At 46.0% G+C, this 22,069-nt stretch overlaps 1 protein-coding gene across 5 annotated transcripts; it reads left to right on the forward strand.

Annotated features, from left to right (window-relative positions):
• Positions 1–970: 970 nt before the first annotated feature.
• On the forward strand, positions 971–21,820 carry HEPACAM (hepatic and glial cell adhesion molecule). Of its 5 annotated transcripts, none has more exons than XM_082477498.1 (7): positions 971–1,314; positions 17,146–17,487; positions 18,163–18,444; positions 18,736–18,835; positions 19,340–19,581; positions 19,716–19,786; positions 20,350–21,820. In XM_082477498.1, exons 1-7 carry the CDS (start codon positions 1,230–1,232, stop codon positions 20,653–20,655), a joined length of 1,428 nt encoding a protein of 475 aa, XP_082333624.1. In that variant the 5' UTR covers positions 971–1,229; the 3' UTR covers positions 20,656–21,820. The 5 variants fall into 5 exon arrangements, with proteins under 5 accessions (XP_082333624.1, XP_082333620.1, XP_082333621.1 ...); XM_082477494.1 differs by having other exon boundaries at positions 1,144–1,314; positions 19,719–19,786; XM_082477495.1 differs by having other exon boundaries at positions 1,144–1,314; positions 19,340–19,569.
• The last annotated feature ends 249 nt before the right edge of the window (positions 21,821–22,069 follow it).

Here is a 22,069-nt window from a genome sequence, read left to right on the forward strand (position 1 = left end):
AGCTGTCTCCAGTACGTAAAAAGAATACTTTGAGAGATAGCTACTGCATTTACAAAACTAAGGTCAGCGTTAGAGACAATCAAGAGGGGAAGTTGTAAACTTTGGTCTCACCAAGATAAAAGATCCTTAAAGGAATGGAAAAGAAGAAGAGGCAGTTTTTTCTTAAAGTTTAAAATATTACCTCTCCAACAAAGAATTTTCTAGGCACTCTACCGTACTAAATCTTCAACAATCCTCTCAACAATTTCTACAAGGAAGCTACTGTTTTCCCCCCTTACAGATGTTAAATTGGAGAATTAACAAGGTTGCACACCCATCCCCAGATCACACAGCTAGCAAGCATACATTCCACTGACGCCCCTCAGGAGAGGGTGTGGATGTGGTAATGAAGGGTCAGGGTAGAGCTGGGGTGTCTCTCTTCATCACGCCTCAAGACTTGAGGAAACGGCTGGGCTGTAGCTGGTGACAGAACCCCAGGCTCTTGGGCTATTACCTTCATCTTTGCTCTGACATGTTCTAGAAAATGGGCTGGAGGCTGGGGAATGAGCAGAGTAGCTTCTGGAGAAAGGTCCCCAGCAACTACATGATTCTATGATAGGAGAGAGAAGCCCAAGCAGGACCAGGACTGGTATGAAAATAATAGAATTCAAGCCATATTCCAATCTTCTTTCTTTGGGGTGGAACAGAAGTTTTCCATTTCTTCAGCAGTTTCTGGAATCTCTCATTCCCCAGCTTTTGAAAAGCTCCTCTCCCTCCATTTTCAGAGCTTATTGGAGGTGTGTCCCTGGCACACACCCTCCTTCGCAGGAACAGGGAGCGTGAGGTGGAGACTGGACAGGTTGGGACGCACAGGTCCAGTTTAGTGTGTGTCCCAGCCCAGTCCCTTCATTGAGCCCAAATCCTCATCTCCCCCTGGCAGTGGGGCTCAGCGCAGCTGGGCAAAGAACTGCTAGGCTGCTGGGACCCATCAGACTGAACCCTGTGCTGGAGATTATCTCCCAAGCAGATACCCTCCTCCGAACCCGGGATGTAGGGCTTTGAAACTAGAAAATGCCAGGTCTGAAAGAGAGGAAAGAACAAGTCCAGCAACACACAGAGCTCTGTGTATTCAGAGGGAACTTGGCAGGGTTGTGTTCGGGCAGAGAAACTCCGAGTGGTACAAAGGGACGTGCCCAGAGTGGAGAAATCATGCTAATTGTGTGCACCAGAGCTGGAGAACGCCACCCAAAATGAAGAGAGAAAGGGAAGCCCTGTCCAGAGCCTTCAGTGCCCTGCGCCTCACTCCTTTTCTCTACCTGCTTCTGATCCAGACAGGTAGGAGACCGGAGGGTAAGACAGGGTCTGGAGAAGGGACCCGGGGCTTTCCAAGGAGAGGGAGGGGAGAGCTGAGGGCCAGAATGCCTCTGGGGCGGGAGGAGGGGAGAATGCTCAGCCGCCGTGGGAAGCGTCTCAGTGAATTCAGGCATTCGTGTTGAACGTATTTCTTCATTCTGTGTGCCTCCTGCCCGGCCCCTGCCCCCCACCCCCCAAAGCCTGCATGACTTTGCAGCTCCCACGGCATTCAGTACATTAGATGGAGGGCAATGAGCCGTTTCTGATGGGATGTCTTGTTGGCGTGGGCCAGTCCGGCATTCCTTCCAAGGGACTATGGTGGGCCTTGGAGGGGTGGGGAAATCTTGGTTTTGTGCCTCCCCAACCGCCACCCTGGCTTCTCTGAGCGTAAAATAACAAGGGAGATGAAAGAAGCTTTGGAGATAATAAGCCTCCTGGTTTGGGAGAGTAACACCAACCTATGCATAACACACGCGCCATAGACACCTACCTCCCCCTACCAACTCCTTGGAGAAATGATCTTATTTGAAATACATGTGCTTATGTGCACACACACATGCGCACACACACACACGCTATTCCAGAGAGCCTAGGAATTCACAATTTAGTGGGGCAAATAAGATGCAGAGATCATTTTAATAAAATGCAGAAACTACTGTGAGTCAGAGAGGCAGAGGGTTCCAAGAATCAGAGAGAGGTCACCTACCCCATCAGGAAGCTGGTGCTGGTGGTACAGGATGGGAGTGGGGGAATATCAGGGGAGGTTTCCTGGGAATGTCTGCACTGAATTTTAAAAGATGAGAAAAACAGGTAGGTGTGGGAGTGAGCATTATAGTTGGGAAAATGGGCCAAGGTCAACAGCGTGAAACGGTATCACATGTTAGGAGCAACCCAGCCAGTCCCTGCTGCTGGAGAGGAAAGTGTGGATGGAGTTAGGTGAGACTGGTAAACCCTGCTAAGGAAACTGTAATATAATTTGCAAACAATGGGAGCGGGGGAGGATGTTGAATGGTTTTTAATCTGGGAACCAGCGGGGCCAGAGTATAGCTCAGATCCCTCACTCTGCAGTGAGGCGTTGGAGGTGAAACTGTAGACAAGCAAGATAGGAAAGGAAGCCTGTATCCATTTGCTGGAACCACAGACTGGGTGGCTTCAACAGCAGAAATGTATTGTCTCACAGTTCTGGAGGCTAAAAGTTCAAGATCAAGGTGTTGGCAAGGCTGTGCTCCCTCTGAAGGCCCTAGGGAAGGTTCTGTTCCAGCCCTCTCTGCTGGCTTCTGGGAGTTCCTTGGCTGTGACAGATTAACTTTAATCTTCACATGGCATTCTCCCCTGTGCTTGTGTGTATATCCAAATTTCTCCTTTTTAAAAGGACACCAGTCATCTTCGATTAGGGGCCCACCCCACTCCAGCATGACCTCATCTTAGCTTATTACCTTGGCAATGACCACACTGCAAAATAAGGTCACATTCTGAGATACTTGGGGTTAGGACTTCAAGATATGAATTTTAGGGGACACAAGTCAAACCATAGCGAGGCTATTGCAATAGTTCAGGAGAGAAATGAGCTGGGCTGGAATTCGAATAAAGAGAGGGGGAGTGAGGGATGTTGAGATAATATTTTGGAGGGAATGTCAGGACCTAGTGATTTACAGGAAGTGAAACAATCTAGAGAAGGAGGTAGGGTTTCTGTGTGAAACCATAAATTTAAAAAATGGGGCAAGGTTGGGAGATATGATAACCAGTGTTACTCACACTGAGGTTGAAATGCCTATGAGACATTTCTGGGAAAATGTTGAATAACCTAAAGCTGGAGGGTTGGAGAGAAGTATTTGCAAACTGTCAGCCAAGAGGTGAGATTTAAAACAATGAGAATGAATAAACATTACCTTGGAGGAGAAAATGAGCTAAATATGGAACACTGAGGAACCCCAAGATTTGCAGAGGAAGGCAGAGAATAAAGCCCATTGAGGAGACCCAGAAGGAACAATCAGAGGCACAGAGGGAGACCTGGAAGACTGTGGTATCCAGAAAGTGAAGGGAGTTGGGAGTTTCCCGGAGAATCATCATCAAATGTATCAAGGAACCCAGTATAATAAGGACCAGAAAGAGCCCATTGGATATGCCAATTAAAAGGTTACCATTAGGGATTTACCTGGTGGTGCAGTGGTTAAGAATCCGTCTGCCAATGCAGGGGTACACGGGTTCGAGCCCTGGTCCAGGAAGATCCCACATGCCATGGAGCAACTAAGCCCATGCACCACAACTACTGAGCCCATGTGCCACAACTACTGAAGCCCTTGCGCCTAGAGCCCGTGCTCCGCAACAAGAGAAGCCACTGCAATGAGAAGCCCGCGCACCGCAACGAAGAGTAGCCCCTGCTCACCGCAACTAGAGAAAGCCCACGTGCAGCAACGAAGACCCTACACAGCCAAAAATAAATAAATAAATAAATTTATTTTTTAAAAAATAAAAGAGGTTACCATTAGCCTTGGTGAGAGCAGTCTCAGCGGAAATTACAATGAGTTGAGGAAATGAGAGCTGAGGGTATGGAGGCAGTGAATTGGGAATAGGAAGTGCACAATGAATTATACAAATCAGAGATGTCCCTAAGCTCTTTCAGGTCATCATATGGTAAAGAAAAAAATATATAGAAAGATCTTGTCAGTCAGTGTGATTAGGCAAAAAAAAAAGTGACAAAGGATCTTCTGTGAGGGAAAATGGAACTTAATAAGGATTATATAACAAGGGACTTCCCTGGCGGTCCAGCGGTTAAGACTCCATGCTTCCACTACAGGGGGCATGGGTTCGATCACTGGTCAAGGAACTAAGATCCGGCATGCCACGTGGCTCGGCCAAAAAAAAAAAAAAAAAGTATAACAAAAAAATTCTAAATATAAACTATGCTAATAAGATATTAGTTACAATCTATGACAGGTAAGAGGTAAGTGCAGGGTCAGGCCATTGTACTGCTGTGGACTCAAGAGCAATGAAGAGCTGAGATTCTATAAGGAATTTCTGCCATCCTCAATCTATGAGGAAAATGTCAGCTTCTGTGACAAATAAATTCCAAAATTTAAGTCCTCCTGGCATTAACCATGGAGTAGTCAGTGCCGTTTCAGGCTAGGTCTGGGATGAGGAAAGACTCTGTTCCATGAGGTTTTTCAGGGACCAAGCTGATGGAGCGCTATCAACTTTGACATGTGTGTCCAATGGTCAGTCTGAGATTTATCTTCATTTCTTTTAGGTAGAGGATTAAAAAAAAAAAGGAGGGAGGTTTTTCTAAATCAGCCTATAAATGGTGTCTACCACTTTTACTAGTATTACTGGCTAGAAATCAGTAGTAGCATAATTAATTGCAAGGGAGGCTGGGAAATGTAGTTTTAAGATTGGCACTAAAAGGGGGGCTGGACCATGTGGCCCTGGCTCCCAGAGATTTACCGTAATCCCTTGCCATACTCCCTATGGCAGCAATCACCAAACTAGCCTCAGGCAAGTAACACTTAGTGCTCTGAACCTAATACGGCCTAATGAGGCTTTCCTAAATTCATCACAGCCCTATTCCTGGAACATTCAAACAAGGCTTTTCTAGAGGCTAGGATACTAATTTACAGACATAAACACAACATGCCATAAATCTACATAATCTGATTTGCAAGATGTTACTCTCTGGGATCCTAGAGCCAGCCCATCCTCTATGGACCCAGTAGGAAGAAGTCCCTTGCCTGGTTTCCACCCTTTTAGTCCTAAGATCACCTTCACATTGTAGGTGCTGTCTTTTTTTTTTTTTTTTTTTTAATTGCAATTGAAAATTACGTACAGGAACATGCATTTTGCATAAGGATACAGTTTTATGAACCTTTACGAAGTGAACAGACCCATTTAATCAGCCCCCAAGACCAAGAAAAAGAACATTTCAGCACCTCAGAAGCACCCCCATACTATTTCTGTTACTATTGCCTTCCCCTCAGGGTCACAGTGGTGTCCTAACTTCTAATACGGATTAATTTTGCATGTCTTTGAACTTCATAAAAATGGAATTATATGTATGCATTCTTTTATGCCTGGCTTCTTTCAATGAGCACCAAATTTGTAAGATTCATGCATTTTGTTGTTAAAATTATAACTTGCTTGGCCTCAGTGCTATAGAATATTCCATTGTATGAATTTACCACAATTTATCTATTGAACTTTGATAGACACTGTGGTTGTTTACAGTTTGGACCTTTATGCATAGAGTTGTTAAAACATTCTAGTAGATGTCTTTTGGTGAACAGATATACCCAGGAGTAGAATTTGCTGAGTTATACTTGTGTGGTTAGACTTAGTAGACATAGCCAGAGTTTTCAAAAGTGGTTGTATCAATCTACTTTCCCACCAGCAGTGACTGAGAGTTCCAGATGTTCCATATATTCACCAATAATTGAATCTTTTCTTTTTCATTTTAGCTATCCTAGTATGAGGTGGCATCAAATTATGGTTTAAAATTGCATTTCTTTTTTTTTTAATTTTTAAAATTTATTTATTTTTGGCTGCGTTGGATCTTCGTTGCTGCGCACGGGCTTTCTCTAGTTGCGGTGAGCGGGGGCTACTCTTCGTTGCGGTGCGCGGGCTTCTCATTGCGGTGGCTTTTCTTGTTGCGGAGCACAGGCTCTAGGCACGTGGGCTTCAGTAGTTGTGGTTCACGGGCTCTAGGGCGCAGGCTCAGTAACTGTGGCACACGGGCTTAGTTGCTCCGCAGCATGTGGGATCTTCCCGGACCAGGGCTGGAACCTGTGTCCCCTGCATTGGCAGGCATATTCTTAACCACTGCGCCACCAGGGATATTGCGTTTCTATGATGATTAATGAAGTTGTCTTTTTCATATACTTATTAGCCATTTGGAAATCCTTTTATGTGAGGTACCTGTTCCAAGTCTTTTGCCCACTTTCTATTGAGTTTCCTGGATTTTGTTAAAGTAGTAATTTGTAGGAGTTTAAAATATATATGTTGGATATGAGTCATTTATAGGATATATGTATTACAACTATCTCCCACTGTACAGCTTGCCTTTTCACTCTCTGAATGGTGTCTTTTGATGAACAGAAACTCTTAATTTTATTGTGTCCAGTGTATCATTTTCTTCTTTTATGGGTACCGCTTTTCTGTCCTGTCAAAAAATCTGTGTCTTCCCTCAAGTCATGGAGATATTATGCTATGTTTTCTTTTTAAAACATTGTTTTACCTTTCACACTTAGATCTACAATCTATCTAGAATTGCTATTTGTGTGAGATGTGAGATAAGGATCAAGATTCTTTTTTTTTTTCCTATGTGGCCCAGCACTATTTATTAAAAAGAAAAAAAAATCTTTCTCCACTTCACTGCAATGTCACCTGTGTCATAAGTCAAGCAATCAGGGAGTTCCCTGGCGGTCCAGTGGTTAGGACTCCATGCTCCTACTGCAGGGGGCACGGGTTCGATCCCTGGTCAGGAACTAAGATCCCACAAGCCTCGCAGCCAAAAAAAGAAAAAAGTCAAGCTATCATGTTTAAGTCTGTTTTTGGACTCTCTATTCTGTTCCATTGATCTATTTGTCTATCCTTGTGCCAATATCACAAAGTAAACCTCCTGGGATTTTGATTGGCATTGTATTAAATTTATAAGTCAGCTTGGGAGATATGACAGCTTAACAATAATGATTATTCCAATCCAAAACACGGTAAATCTCTGTGTGTCATCTTAACACTTATTAGCTAGGTACACATTACTGAACATCTACACTCTGTACAGTGTAGAAAAAAAGCTATCCTTCTCTTCCTGGATCCCAAGGGCCTTCTTCACAATTTCTGTTTCCTAGTTTTCTCTTATATTCCTGAGTGACTGACACTTAAAATGATTTCACAGTTTTGTAGGCCTCAGCGTGGTAACAGCATAAGAATACAATACAATAACCCCAACAGTGAAGGCCCTGTATAGTAGGGACAGAGGAGGGGGGTTGTTTTCTCAGAGCATTTAATATCCTTTATTATTAATTCATTAAGAAGAATATTAAAAATGAAAAGTGGAAAGCAATATTTTTTCCTCTTCAAAAACCACGCTGTGTGCTGCCCTTGGGTTACTGTATGCAGTTCTGGTTACCACATCTCAAAAAAAGAAATAATAGAGCTGGAGAAAGCCCAAACAAGGGTATCTATACTAGCCAAAGGGAAAGAGGGACTTCCTTGTGGAGACATATCCAAACAAAACAAAAAGCCCTTCAGATAAAAAGGGATTTAACTGCAGCCCGTGGTATCAGAGTGTACAGATTAGGTGTAATATGTTTCGCACTATCTCATTGATACTTTTAAAAGGTAAATTGACGGCAAATACTGGTAAAAGAAAACCTTTGCCCAGCAAAAGGGATCACATGAAAATGAGTAGATGATGGTTTCTTTAAAGGAAGAGGCTATTAAGGGACCCCAAGGCTACTGGTAGGTACATTCTATTTTTTTTTTAGCGTTTTATTTTTATTTTTTTTTGAATTTTATTTTATTTATTTTTTTATACAGCAGATTCTTATTAGTCATCAATTTAATACACATCAGTGTATACATGTCAATCCCAATCGCCCAATTCAGCACACCACCACCACCCCCACACCCCCGCCGCTTTCCCCCCTTGGCGTCCATACGTTTGTTCTCTACATCTGTGTCTCAATTTCTGCCCTGCAAACCGGTACATCTGTACCATTTTTCTAGGTTCCACATATATGCGTTAATATACGATATTTGTTTTTCTCTTTCTGACTTACTTCACTCTGTATGACAGTCTCTAGATCCATCCACGTCTCAACAAATGACCCAATTTCGTTCCTTTTTATGGCTGAGTAATATTCCATTGTATATATGTACCACTTCTTCTTTATCCATTCGTCTGTCGATGGGCATTTAGGTTGCTTCCATGACCTGGCTATTGTAAACAGTGCTGCAATGAACATTGGGGTGCATGTGTCCTTTTGAATTATGGTTTTGTCTGGGTATATGCCCAGTAGTGGGATTGCTGGGTCATATGGCAATTTTATTTTTAGTTCTTTAAGGAACCTCCATACTGTTCTCCATAGTGGCTGTATCAATTTACATTCCCACCAACAGTGCAAGAGGGTTCCCTTTTCTCCACACCCTCTCCAGCATTTGTTGTTTGTAGATTTTCTGATGATGCCCATTCTAACTGGTGTGAGGTGATACCTCATTGTAGTTTTGATTTGCATCTCTCTAATAATTAGTGATGTTGAGCAGCTTTTCATGTGCTTCTTGGCCATCTGTATGTCTTCTTTGGAGAAATGTCTATTTAGGTCTTCTGCCCATTTTTGGATTGGGTTGTTTGTTTTTTTAATATTGAACTGAATGAGCTGTTTATATATTTTGGAGATTAATCCTTTGTCTGTTGATTCGTTTGCAAATATTTTCTCCCATTCTGAGGGTGTCTTTTCATCTTGTTTATGGTTTCCTTTGCTGTGCAAAAGATTTGAAGTTTCATTAGGTCCCATTTGTTTATTTTTGTTTTTATTTCCATTCCTCTAGGAGGTGGATCAAAAAAGATCTTGCTGTGATTTATGTCAAAGAGTGTTCTTCCTATGTTTTCCTCTAAGAGTTTTATACTGTCCGGTCTTACATTTAGGTCTCTAATCCATTTTGAGTTTATTTTTGTGTATGGTGTTAAGGAGTGTTCTAATTTCATTCTTTTACATGTAGCTGTCCAATTTTCCCAGTACCACTTATTGAAGAGACTGTCTTTTCTCCATTGTATATCCTTGCCTCCTTTGTCATAGATTAGTTGACCATAGGTGTGTGGGTTTATCTCTGGGCTTTCTATCTTGTTCCATTGATCTATGTTTCTGTTTTTGTGCCAGTACCATATTGTCTTGATTACTGCAGCTTTGTATTATAGTCTGAAGTTAGGGAGTCTGATTCCTCCAGCTCCATTTTTTTCCCTCAAGACTGCTTTGGCTATTCGGGATCTTTTGTGTCTCCATACAAATTTTAAGATTTTTTGTTCTAGTTCTGTAAAAAAAAAAGCCATTGGTAATTTGATAGGGATTGCATTGAATCTGTAGATTGCTTTGGGTACTATAGTCATTTTCACAATATTGATTCTTCCAATCCAAGAACATGGTATATCTCTCCATCTGTTGGTACCATCTTTCATTTCTTTCATCAGTGTCTTTTAGTTTTCTGCATACAGGTCTTTTGTCTCCCTAGGTAGGTTTATTCCTAGGTATTTTATTCTTTTTGTTGCAATGGTGAATGGGAGTGTTTCCTTAATTTCTCTTTCACATTTTTCATCATTGGTGTATAGGAATGCAAGAGATTTCTGTGCATTAATTTTGTATCCTGCAACTTTACCCAATTCACTTATTAGCTCTAGTAGTTTTCTGGTGGCCTCTTTAGGATTCTCTATCTATAGTATCATGTCATCTGCAAACAGTGACAATTTTACTTCTTCTTTTCCAATTTGTATTCCTTTTATTTCTTTTTCTTCTCTGATTGCCGTGGCTAGGACTTTCAAAACTATGTTGAATAATAGTGGTGAGAGTGGACATCCTTGTCTTGTTCCTGATCTTAGAGGAAATGCTTTCAGGTTTTCACCATTGAGAATGATGTTTGCTGTGGGTTTGTCATATATGGCCTTTATTATGTTGAGGTAGGTTCCCTCTATGCCCACTTCCTGGAGAGTTTTTATCATAAACAGGTGTTGAATTTTGTCAAAAGCTTTTTCTGCATCTATTAAGATGATCATATGGTTTTTCTTCTTCAATTTGTTAATATGGTGTATCACATTGATTGATTTGCGTATATTGAAGAATCCTTGCATCCCTGGGATAAATCCCACTTGATCATGGTGTATGATCGTTTTAATGTGTTGGTGGATTCTGTTTGCTGGTATTTTGCTGAGGACTTTTGCATCTATATTCATCAGTGATATTGGTCTGTAATTTTCTTTTTTTGTAGTATCTTTGTCTGGTTTTGGTATCAGGGTGATGGTGGCCTCATAGAATGAGTTTGGGAGTGTTCCTTCCTCTGCAATTTTTTGGAAGAGTTTGAGAAGGATGGGTGTTAGGTCTTCTCTAAAGGTTTGATAGAATTCACCTGTGAAGCCATCTGGTCCTGGACTTTTGTTTGTTGGAAGATTTTTAATCACAGTTTCAATTTCATTACTTGTGATTGGTCTGTTCATGTTTTCTATTTCTTCCTGGTTCAGTCTTGCAAGGTTATACCTTTCTAAGAATTTGTCCATTTTTTCCAGGTTGTCCATTTTATTGGCATACAGTTGCTTGTAGTAGTCTCTTAGGATGCTTTGTATTTCTGCTGTGTCTGTTGTAACTTCTCCTTTTTCATTTCTAATTTTATTGATTTGAGTCCTCTCCCTCTTTTTCTTGATGAGTCCAGCTAATGGTTTATCAATTTTCTTTATCTTCTCAAAGAACCAGCTTTTAGTTTTGTTGATCTTTGCTATTGTTTTCTTTTTTTCTATTTCACTTATTTCTGCTCTGATCTTTATGATTTCTTTCCTTCTGCTAACTTTGGGTTTTGTTTGTTCTTCTTTCTCTAGTTCCTTTAGGTGTAAGGTTAGATTGTTTATTTGAGATTTTTCTTGTTTCTTGAGGTAGGCTTGTACTGCTATAAACTTCCCTCTTAGAACTGCTTTTGCTGCATCCCATAGGTTTTGGATCATCGTGTTTTCATTGTAATTTGTCTCTAGGTATTTTTTGATTTCCTCTTTGATTTCTTCAGTGATCTCTTGGTTATTTAGTACTGTATTGTTTAGCCTCCATGTGTTTGTGTTTTTTACGTTTTTTTCCCCGTAATTCATTTCTAATCTCATAGCATCGTGGTCAGAAAAGATGCTTGATATGATTTCAATTTTCTTAAATTTACTGAGGCTTGATTTGTGACCCAAGATGTGATCTATCCTGGAGAATGTTCCGTGCACACTTGAGAAGAAAGTGAAATCTGCTGTTTTTGGATGGAATGTCCTATAAATATCAATTAAATCTATCTGGTCTATTGTGTCATTTAAAGCTTGTGTTTCCTTGTTAATTTTCTGTTTGGATGATCTGTCCATTGGTGTAAGTGAGGTTTTAACGTCCCCCACTATTACGGTGTTACTGTCGATTTCCTCTTTTATAGCTGTTAGCAGTTGCCTTATGTATTGAGGTGCTCCTATGTTGGGTACATATATATTTATAATTGTTATATCTTCTTCTTGGATTGATCCCTTGATCATTATGTAGTGTCCTTCCTTGTCTCTTGTAACATTCTTTATTTTAAAGTCTATTTTATCTGATATGAGTATTGCTACTCCAGCTTTCTTTTGATTTCCATTTGCGTGGAATATCTTTTTCCATCCCCTCACTTTCAGTCTGTATGTGCCCCTAGGTCTGAAGTGGGTCTCTTGTAGACATCATATATATGGGTCTTGTTTTTGTATCCATTCAGCAAGCCTTTGTCTTTTGGTTGGAGCATTTAATGCATTCACATTTAAGGTAATTATCGATATGTATGTTCCTATGACCATTTTCTTAATTGTTTTGGGTTTGTTTTTGTAGGTCCTTTTCTTCTCTTGTGTTTCCCACTTAGAGAAGTTCCTTTAGCATTTGTTGTAGAGCTGGTTTTATGGTGCTGAATTCTCTTAGCTTTTGCTTGTCTGTAAAGCTTTTGATTTCTCCATCAAATCTGAATGAGATCCTTGCTGGGTAGAGTAATCTTTGTTGTAGGTTCTTCCCTTTCATCATTTTAAGTATATCACACCACTCCCTTCTGGCTTGTAGAGTTTCTGCTGAGAAATCAGCTGTTAACCTTATGGGAGTTCCCTTGTATGTTATTTGTCATTTTTCCCTTGCTGCTTTCAATACTTTTTCTTTGTCTTTAATTTTTGCCAATTTGATTACTATGTGTCTCGTGTTTCTCCTTGGGTTTATCCTGTATGGGACTCTCTGCACTTCCTGGACTTGGGTGGCTATTTCCTTTCCCATGTTAGGGAAGTTTTCAATTATAATCTCTTCAAATATTTTCTCTGGTCCTTTCTCTCTCTCTTCTCCTTCTGGGACCCCTATAATGCGAATGTTGTTGCGTTTCATGTTGTCCCAGAGGTCTCTTAGGCTGTCTTCATTTCTTTTCATTCTTTTTTCTTTATTCTGTTCCGCAGCAGTGAATTCCACCATTCTGTCTTCCAGGTCACTTATCCGTTCTTCTGCCTCAGTTATTCTGCTATTGATTCCTTATAGTGTATTTTTCATTTCAGTTATTGTATTGTTCACCTCTGTTTGTTTGTTCTTTAATTCTTCTAAGTCTTTGTTAAACATTTCTTGCATCTTCTCGATCTTTGCCTCCAATCTTTTTCCGAGGTCCTGGATCATCTTCACTATCATTATTCTGAATTCTTTTTCTGGAAGGTTGCCTATCTCCACTTCATTTAGTTGTTTTTCTGGGGTTTTATCTTCTTCTTCCATCTGGTACATAGCCCGCTGCCTTTTCATCTTGTCTATCTTTCTGTGAATGTGGTTTTTGTTCCACAGGCTGGAGGATTGTAGTTCTTCTTGCTTCTGCTGTCTGCCCTCTGGTGGATGAGGCTATCTAAGAGGCTTGTGCAAGTGTCCTGATGGGAGGGACTGGTGGTGGGTAGAGCTGACTGTTGCTCTGGTGGGCAGAGCTCAGTTAGACTTTAATCCGTTTGACTGCTGATGAGTGGGGCTGGGTACCCTCCCTGTTGGTTGTTTGGCCTGAGGCAACCCAACACTGGAGCCTACCTGGGCTCTTTGGTGGGGCTAATGGCAGACTCTGGGAGGGCTCACTCCAAGGAGTACTTCCCAGTCTTCTGCTGCCAGTGTCCTTGTCCCCACGGTGAGCCACAGCCACCCCCGCCTCTGCAGGAGACCCTCCAACACTAGCAGGTAGGTCTCGTTCAGTCTCTCCTGGGGTCACTGCTCCTTCCCCTGGGTCCCGATGCACACACTACTTTGTGTATGCCCTCCAAGAGTGGAGTCTCTCTTTCCCCCAGTCCTGTAGAAGTCCTGCAATCAAATCCCACTAGCCTTCAAAGTCTGATTCTCTAGGAATTCCTCCTCCCGTTGCCAGACCCCCAGGTTGGGAAGCCTGACGTGGGGCTCAGAACCTTCACTCCAGTGTGTGGACCTCTGTGGTATAAGTGTTCTCCAGTCTGTGAGTCACCCACCCAGCATTTATGGGATTTGATTTTACTGTGATTGTGCCCCTCCTACCATCTCACTGTGGCTTCTCCTTTGTCTTTGGATGTGGGGTATCTTTTTTGGTGAGTTCCAGTGTTTTCCTGTCGATGATTGTCCAGCAGCTAGTTGTGATTCTGGTGTTCTCACAAGAGGGAGTGAGAGCACGTCCTTCTACTCCACCAGCTTTGTTCCAATCGGTTCTGGAGGCTGAAGTTCAAGATCAAGATGCTAGTAGAGCTGGCTTCTTCTAAAGTCTTTCTTCTTGGCTACCTTCTCTTTGTGTGTTCACCTGGTGCTCCCTCGGCACCTGTGCACCCTTGGTGTCTCTTCGGTACATTTTTATACTTTAAAGCTTGACATTCCTTGGTGTCACCGCAGTTCAAAATCCTACTTGATGAGGGCCACCTACCTGATCCGGTATGGCCGTTTAAATTGATAGGGACGTCTTGCTGCGAGGTCAATTTCCTTTTGTTCGGCCTCCAGCGGGAACAGAGACTTTCTACATAATGATGCCTCAGAGACTTGAGGACGATGATTAAGTTAATCGTTTCTCAAGGTTGAATAGTCCCAGTCCCTTTTATTTGCACTGTTAGCCATTTCCTCACTTCTGTGTCTTACTTTGGCACCTGTCCCAGTTCTCTGCGTCCCTTGAAAGTTGTGGGACCCTGAACTTAAAAGCAACTCCGATTTTGGCGCGAGTTTTGGGAACCAGTGTTTGCTCAGCAAAAACGCTTTCTTTGTCAGCTTCTGAGAAAGACTGCTCCCTCCACTATGAACATACCTACCTACATCCCTACGACTCATGGGCAGGCCCTGTTCACAGGCATCCACCTAGAAGAGGGTGAGGCCCAGGGCAATCCACATGCTGTAGCTTCTCCAATGTTTTTATCCAGAAGAATCAAGTTTAAATTGGTAGAAAGAGGGACTTCTCTGGCGGTCCTGTGGTTAGGACTCCATACTTCCAATGCAGGGGTCACGGGTTCAATCCCTGGTCAGGGAACTAAGATCCCACATGCTGCGTGGTGTGGTCAAAATAAATAAATAAATAAATTGGTAGAAAGAGCTGACTTGAAGGGGGAAAGACATCACAAAAGCACTAGAAGGACCTTGTATGGGATGGAAGAGAGTGGACGATGGGGAAACTCAGGGAGGGCCAGAGAAGATAGAAGGGGGGAGGAGAATCCCTTCCACTTTTTCTTGGGGCTGGGACTGTCACTGTCCAGCCTCCGGGAGGGAGGAAAGGGGAACCTCAGTGCTTGGGGTTGCTAAACCCCAGGATGGCTCTGCATATATATCACTCTCATGTGCCAACCCCACTGCTTCAGACTGGGTCCTGAGGAAGGGGGGTAGATGTGCCCACCCTGGCCTTTAATGAAGCTCAGTGATTTTTTTCAGGGCCACCTCAAGTCACACACACCAAACCCTATTTGCCTATTCAGGGAAATTTGAAAGCTTTTGTTTCTAAATCAAAGCAAGCCTGGGACCTAGCAGATACAAGGCAGGAAATCCCATCTAAACAATCACAGAAACTAAGAGCTGGAGAAATCTTAAGGATCATGTAGCCAAACGATTTCAGCCTGATACACAGAGCCATAAGGATTCCTAGCAGCACCCCAAGGTATTGGAGAGGACAGGGCTCTGGTCCTCACCACCTCTTTGACCAAATCAGGTGAACTAGAACTAAATTTCATTTCTTTTCAATTTCTATAAGGTTTTGTGGGAACAAAAATACCTTTAATTTAAAAAATTTGAAAATAGTTGATTTTGTCCATTCTAACTCCTGCCAATTGAGACTCCTCTCAGTAACAAGTATAGAATATTCATACATATGGTGGCTTTCATCATTAAAGTAGTCTCTTCCATGCTTAAGGTTTTATGATTGTAACATCCTTGACAGGTGATGGATCATAGAACGTCAGGGTGGAGAAGGCCCCTAGAGATCATCTGGTCCCACCACCTCACTATTCAGAGGAGGAAATGGAAGCACAGAGAGGTGAAAGAACAGTCAATTGGCCTTTCCTTGACCACTTCCAAAGATGATGAGCTCCTTACTTAACAATGCATTTGCTCCCAAAATGGACTGGATATGTTTTTAAATTAAATTTGCTTCGATCTGTACAACTAACCTTTTAGTTCCATTGCCTCCTGGTTTGGTCTGTGTCCTCGAGGTACAAGGAGAGGAACAGGGGTTGGAAAGGTACAGCTCACCTTCGCCAAATCTACACTGCAGCAGCAGCAGAGTGGGAAATAGGGGTGAGAAAGAAGGAGGGAACTTCAGAGGCAATGAGAGTCAAAGGAAGCAGCTGGGGGTGCAGAGGGACAGAGAATCTGACATGTATGTGTCTATTCAGCTAAACTCAGCCCTGTTCCTAGCTGACATCCTCTCCAGAAGACCCCTCCCTCAGGTGGCTGTATTGCTCTGCAAGGCCAGGTGACACCAACAAGCAGCATCTGTTCAGGCCCCAAAGTTCCTAAGAGATCTCTGAAATGTGAGATGTGTCTCTGGATGGGGCTGCCATTGGACAAGATGGTAAAATCCCAGAACTAACTACAGGGCTGGAAAAAACCATGAGACCATCTCGTTACCACTCATTTGACCTGTGGGAAATCTGAGCCCTGAACAGATAAGCAACTTCTCCCAGGTCCTAAGTCAACAATAGGGCCCCGATCTCTGATGCTCAATCCTGTGTTCTCTCCCCTACACCACAGTAACTGACACACATATCGTGCTTTTGCACTGTGAACTGGATAAGACACTTGCTCTTCTTATTGTTGTCATCCTTATTTTCTAAAAGAGAAGAGTGAGGCCTAGAAGGATGACTTGCCCAAATTCTCACAGCCAGTAAGCAGTGGAGCCCAATCGTACAAGGTCTTCTGACTCCAAGCTCTTTGCTTGACCTGTCCCAAATCCCTCTTCCATAGGGGATGCAAATTGGGCTGGAGTTTGGGTGAATTTCCAGGACTGTTCTGCCCTGGGCAGGCCTAGTATGATGCTACGTGCAGCTGGGGCAAGGATAGGGGAGGCTCTTGGTATGACCGGAGAGTTGTCCAGTTGTCCTCAGGCCCCTAAACTTGCCCTTTACTGGCACTGTCTCACGACACCCTCCTTTCTTTGGGAATCTACATTTCCATGCTTTCTCCATCCCCCGCTCTCCCAATGCCCAATTAAGGAGAAAATCTGACAAATTCACTCTGAGGTCTAATGACCTATAAGCTTCAGTGGGTAGGGATGTTTGTCAGTTTTGCTCACTGATATATCCTGGGGACATAGAACAGTGCCTGGCACATGGGAAGTCTCAATACGTATTTCCATAAATGGGCCACATAAGGTATGGGTTAGCTGGAATCTTCCTCAAGAGGAAGGCAATGGGGAAAACTGCCAGAGGCAGAGGTCCAGATTGAAGAAGGATTGAGGTCAAAGGGGTGGGTGTGAGGGATGACAGGGGAGTGGAGGGGCCAGAGCTACAGTCAAAGGGTAAGAAGGAAGGACTGACAGGGAGTGAAGGGCCCAGAAGGGTGAGGCACGGAGAGACCAGAGGACTCGAAGATGGGAGTGAGGTTAGGAGCCAGGGCCTGACGCTGCCCTCGCCTCGTGGGTCTCTGTTCGCAGAGCCCCTGGAGGGGGTGAACATCACCAGCCCGGTGCGCCTGATCCATGGCACAGTGGGGAAGGCGGCCCTGCTTTCCGTGCAGTACAGCAGCACCAGCAGTGACAAACCCGTTGTCAAGTGGCAGCTGAAGCGGGACAAGCCAGTGACCGTGGTTCAGTCCATCGGCACAGAGGTCATTGGTACCCTGCGGCCCGACTATCGAGACCGCATCCGCCTCTTTGAAAATGGCTCCCTGCTTCTCAGCGACCTGCAGCTGGCCGACGAGGGCACCTATGAGGTTGAGATCTCTATCACCGATGACACCTTCACTGGGGAGAAGACCATCAACCTCACTGTAGATGGTAAAGTCTCTGGCAGGGAAGGAGGCGGGACTGGTGACTGGGACTGGGGCCACGTCCACCCAGTACATTAGCTAGACCCCAGGAAAACCCACACAAAAGCCACTTGGGAGTGAGCCAACTGGAATGTTAGAGGTTGGCAGATGGGCCATAGCTAACACGTATACAGCGCTTACTGTGTGCCAGAAACGATTGTAAGTGCTTTGCCTATATTGACTCATGTAATGCTCATAATAATCTAGGGATAGTTAATATCATGGACCCCATTTTGCAGATGAGGAAACTGGGGCATAAGTTCAGGCAGCTAGTAAGTGGTAGAGCCAATATTTGAACCTATTTGGACCTAAGCTTAGCCCAACTAAAATATTGTACAGGCTGGGTCAGTTTAAGACATCTTGGAAAGGTATTTGGGAAGAAGGGAAGGGAAGGTCCATGAGGGCAGGGACCATAGCTGTCTTGTTCGCCATTGTACTCCCTGTGCTCAGTAGGTGCTCAATAAATAGTGGGTAAATAAATGAGTGAGTGGATGGATGGATGGATGGGTGGATGGATGGTGGTAAAGAGCTGGAGTGATGATCTCTGAAGACCGCAGACTGAGTTGGAAGGTAGGCAGTTAAGAAGGGGAAGGGAGATGCTTTTTGGCCTGTGGCTCACAGGCTCTCCCCACCCCCGGCTCAGTGCCCATTTCGAGGCCCCAGGTGTTAGTGGCTTCGACCACGGTGCTGGAGCTCAGCGAGGCCTTTACCCTGAACTGCTCGCACGAGAATGGCACCAAGCCCAGCTACACATGGCTGAAGGGCGGCAAGCCCCTCCTCAACGACTCGCGGATGCTCCTGTCCCCCGACCAAAAGGTGCTCACCATCACCCGCGTGCTCATGGAGGACGACGACCTGTACAGCTGTGTGGTGGAGAACCCCATCAGCCAGGGCCGCAGCCTGCCCGTCAAGATCACCGTGTACAGTGAGTCTCCCGCTGCCCTCCCCTGGGACTCAGAGCCCTGAGAGGCAGGTGCCCATGAGAGGCTAAGGACATCCCAGACAGAGTGCCACTGGAGGGGGAGAGAGGCAGAGATGGGCCAGCTCTCCCTGGAGGACAGCCACAGGTGGGAAGTGAGTTCTGGGCAAAGTCCACCACTGGCCAGCCATGCTGCCTGGGGTTCCTTTTCTATTCCTTCGGCCGCAGGAAGCTCTCCTCACCACACCCCCTGCCCCCTCTGAAGTCTCTCCCACCTCTCTGCCTCTCTCTCCCTAGGAAGAAGCTCCCTCTACATAATCTTGTCCACAGGAGGCATCTTCCTCCTTGTGACCCTGGTGACAGTCTGTGCCTGCTGGAAACCCTCCAAAAAGTCTGGGTAACTCTCCAAGTTCCTCTCCCTGAGCACCTGAATCCTTCAACCCATCCCAGCCCCAAGCTCTGTTCTTTCCTTTGTCTCTTTAAACGCCTTTCCTCCCAGGGCCCCGCACCTCTTCCCAGGAGATCCATCTTACCACTGCAAGTGTTGTATATGGAACCACATCCTGTGCTCACAACCCTGACAACCTGTGCTCACAACCCTGACAACAATTTAAAGGGTGTTACCTTTAAATTTGATTATCTGCAGTTTACAGATAACGACCGGAGACTCAGATTAGTTAAATGACTTGCCCACAGTCACAATGCTAGGGACAGACTCAGGATGCAAACCTAGATGGGATGCATCCCAAAGCCCTGGACTACTCCCCCTCCCACCGCACTCAGCCCGTCTTCCTGTTACAAGGCCTCGTTTATGGCCATCAGATCCTGCCCGTGTCCTCACCCCCAGAACTTCTGCTCACACTCGACAGCTCTGTTCACAGGGTGCTGGGTTGATTTGCAGGAAGAAGAGGAAGCTGGAGAAGCAAAACTCCCTGGAATATATGGATCAGAATGATGACCGCCTGAAAGCAGAAGGTGAGCTCCCAGCCACGCACTCACCCGTCCCATCTTCACTCAGATCAGTGAGCTGCTGGGAAAAGGCTGAAATGGGTGACAAGGAAGCCAGCTCTGCAGGGCCCCTTCCTCCATCAACTGCACGAAGACTGCAGAGCAGGGAGAGGAGCGGCCAAGGTAGGACCTCAGGTATTCCGGACCCTTTGGTGGAGGTTGGCTTCCTGATGGCCTTAACTGGCCATCGGAAAGCAAAGAGTGTAGGTGCTGGCTGGTGGAAAGGGCTCTGTACCCGGGCCAGCCACCCCATTCTTTGCTCCGTGCAGCAGACACCCTCCCGCGAAGTGGAGAGCAGGAGCGGAAGAACCCCATGGCACTCTACATCCTGAAGGACAAGGTAAGCAGCTCCGGGCTGGGTGCCCCACAAACACTCCACCAGCCCCTGCCATGTTCTGGTGTTACGTAGCCATACCATATTGATATACCTTTCTAGGACTCAGACTAACCCTGAGAAATATTTGTGTCATCCCCACTTTAGAGATGAGAAAAATAAGGCTGACAGGTGTGAAATGACTTGCCCAGGATCAAACAAGTAAATCAGTGGCAAATCTAGGCTTCAAACCCAGGTCTTTGGACACTGTCTCTGGTGATTTCCCTACTATTCCATAACCAACTCTGTCCCACGCTGTCCAGGGCAGGTGGAAGGCGCAGAGTAAGTGGACAAAGCACTCAAACTAATGCATTTCAACATTTAATGAGCACCTATTATGTGCCAGGCCCCACGCTAAGTGTCCTGTGTTGCAAGAAAAAACAGACCTACGCCTGCAGCCCTCCAGGCAGTCGGAGTGTGGAGGGGACTATGTCCCCTCCACCTCGGTATTCCCAGCGCCCTGGAACAGCAGGCGCGCTCCCAGCCCTGGCCGGCTGTCCGCTGACCCCTCGCGGCACGTGTCCTTGCAGGACTCCCCGGAGCCCGAGGAGAACCCCGCCCCGGAGCCTCGGAGCGCGACGGAGCCCGGCCCGCCCGGCTACTCCGTGTCGCCGGCCGTGCCGGGCCGCTCGCCGGGACTGCCCGGCCGCTCTGCCCGCCGCTACCCACGCTCTCCAGCGCGCTCCCCCGCCACGGGCCGGACGCACACGTCGCCGCCCCGGGCCCCGAGCTCGCCCGGCCGCTCGCGCAGCGCCTCGCGCACACTGCGGACTGCGGGCGGCGTGCACCTGATCCGCGAGCAAGACGAGGCCGGCCCGGTGGAGATCAGCGCCTGAGCCTCCTCGGGAGCCCCCGGGAGGCGCCCGCGCACTGCTGCCCGCGGCCCGGGGGAGGGCAGGGCAGCGGGGCCGCAGCCCGCCAGGGGCGAGGGGTGAGGGGCGTGGGGCGAGGGGCGACGGGCGAGGGGCGAGGGGCGAGGGAGGTCCTCACCCAGCGCGATGGGTCCGGCGCGTGGACGACTGTGAGCATGCGCAGATGGGGGGACGCGGCGGGAAGGCGGAGGGTGGATCCGACGGTGAAACCGGGTTACGTTTGCTCCCGGCTCTTTAGTTGTGTTCTCAGTGGGTGTGGGTTGTGCCCTTTTAGGACCATATAGATTATTAAATTTACGGCCCAATCCCCGGAGGGGCTTATGGAAACTAACATCAGTAACCTAACGCCCTTGACTCTCCTATGCCCTTCTTAGGGCGCACTCACGCTTCCCACCCATTCCCCTTCCCTCCGAACGAACTCCTGGTTCCTGGGGAACTTTTTTGGCAAGCCCAGATTAGAGAGGCCACTTGACTCAAACGTACAACTGTCCTAAACTAAGGGGAAGTCCGATGCCCTTTACTGGGTGTACAGAGGGCTGTTCTGAGCGTCCACGGAATCATTGTGAAGGCAGTGCCTTGGAGCGCCCTTCTCAGGCATATGGTATCTCGCTACCTACCAGTTGCTGAGGGAGGAGCTCAAGTACAATACATTCCGTTGCCCCGCTACCGGGGTTCTAGCAAGAGCAAAGGATTCAAGCCTCCCACGCTTGGCCTCCTCCCAAAGCCTCCCTCAGTGGCGAGCCCAGCATTCTTTCCGTCTCTGTTCCATAGAGAAGGGGCTTCTCACTCATTCTCCAGGCCCAGAAGGCTAGATCAAGTGAAGATCTGTCTTTTGACCCCTCATACCTATGGCTTCTCCCTGGTTTTGTACAAAACAAGCCTTTCAAACAATCATTATCCCCCGGAAAGTTGTTGGGCTTCCTCCAGCTGTAAGAGGATGAAGTTCGACTCTCCCCAAAAATGGTAGGGGGAGGAGGAGGCTTATTGCTCCCCAGCATGTCTTGGAGACATGATGGAACCCTTGGCCTCTGGCCTCTCACCTGCCCTGCTCCCAGATGCTCAGGTCCCAGGAGACAGGACAAGGGAAGACTCCCCAGTCACACAGACAGCAGAACACCGAGAGGTTGGTCCACTGGTCCACAGAGAGGTCGGGCGTGTAGCCAGGCCACGCCCATGCCGCCGCCTCTTGAACAGTTTGTAGGAACAGTAATCTACCGTGTGAAGAGAGAGGGCAATTAAAAAGCTGAAAGAGAAGAAGTCCCTCGCTGTGTTCTGACCTCTCTCCCCTGATGCCTCTTGTGCATCCCTGGTCCCTCCTTAACTTCCTAAGCTCCTGCTCTGACTCTGCACCATCCCACAGAGCGACTCTCAAGGTCCC

This window comes from Balaenoptera physalus (genome assembly GCF_965194825.1).
Source record: "Balaenoptera physalus genome assembly, chromosome: 10".
Classification (NCBI taxonomy): domain Eukaryota; kingdom Metazoa; phylum Chordata; class Mammalia; order Artiodactyla; family Balaenopteridae; genus Balaenoptera; species Balaenoptera physalus.

Bases quoted from the DNA above. Each gene is read 5' to 3' on its own strand.
- HEPACAM (XM_082477498.1), top strand. From the start codon at position 1,230: ATGAAGAGAGAAAGGGAAGCCCTGTCCAGAGCCTTCAGTGCCCTGCGC. The intron at 19,582-19,715 runs GTATTCCGGACC...TGCTCCGTGCAG, and splicing joins CGGCCAAGGTAGGACCTCAG to CAGACACCCTCCCGCGAAGT. The intron at 19,787-20,349 runs GTAAGCAGCTCC...GTGTCCTTGCAG, and splicing joins TCTACATCCTGAAGGACAAG to GACTCCCCGGAGCCCGAGGA.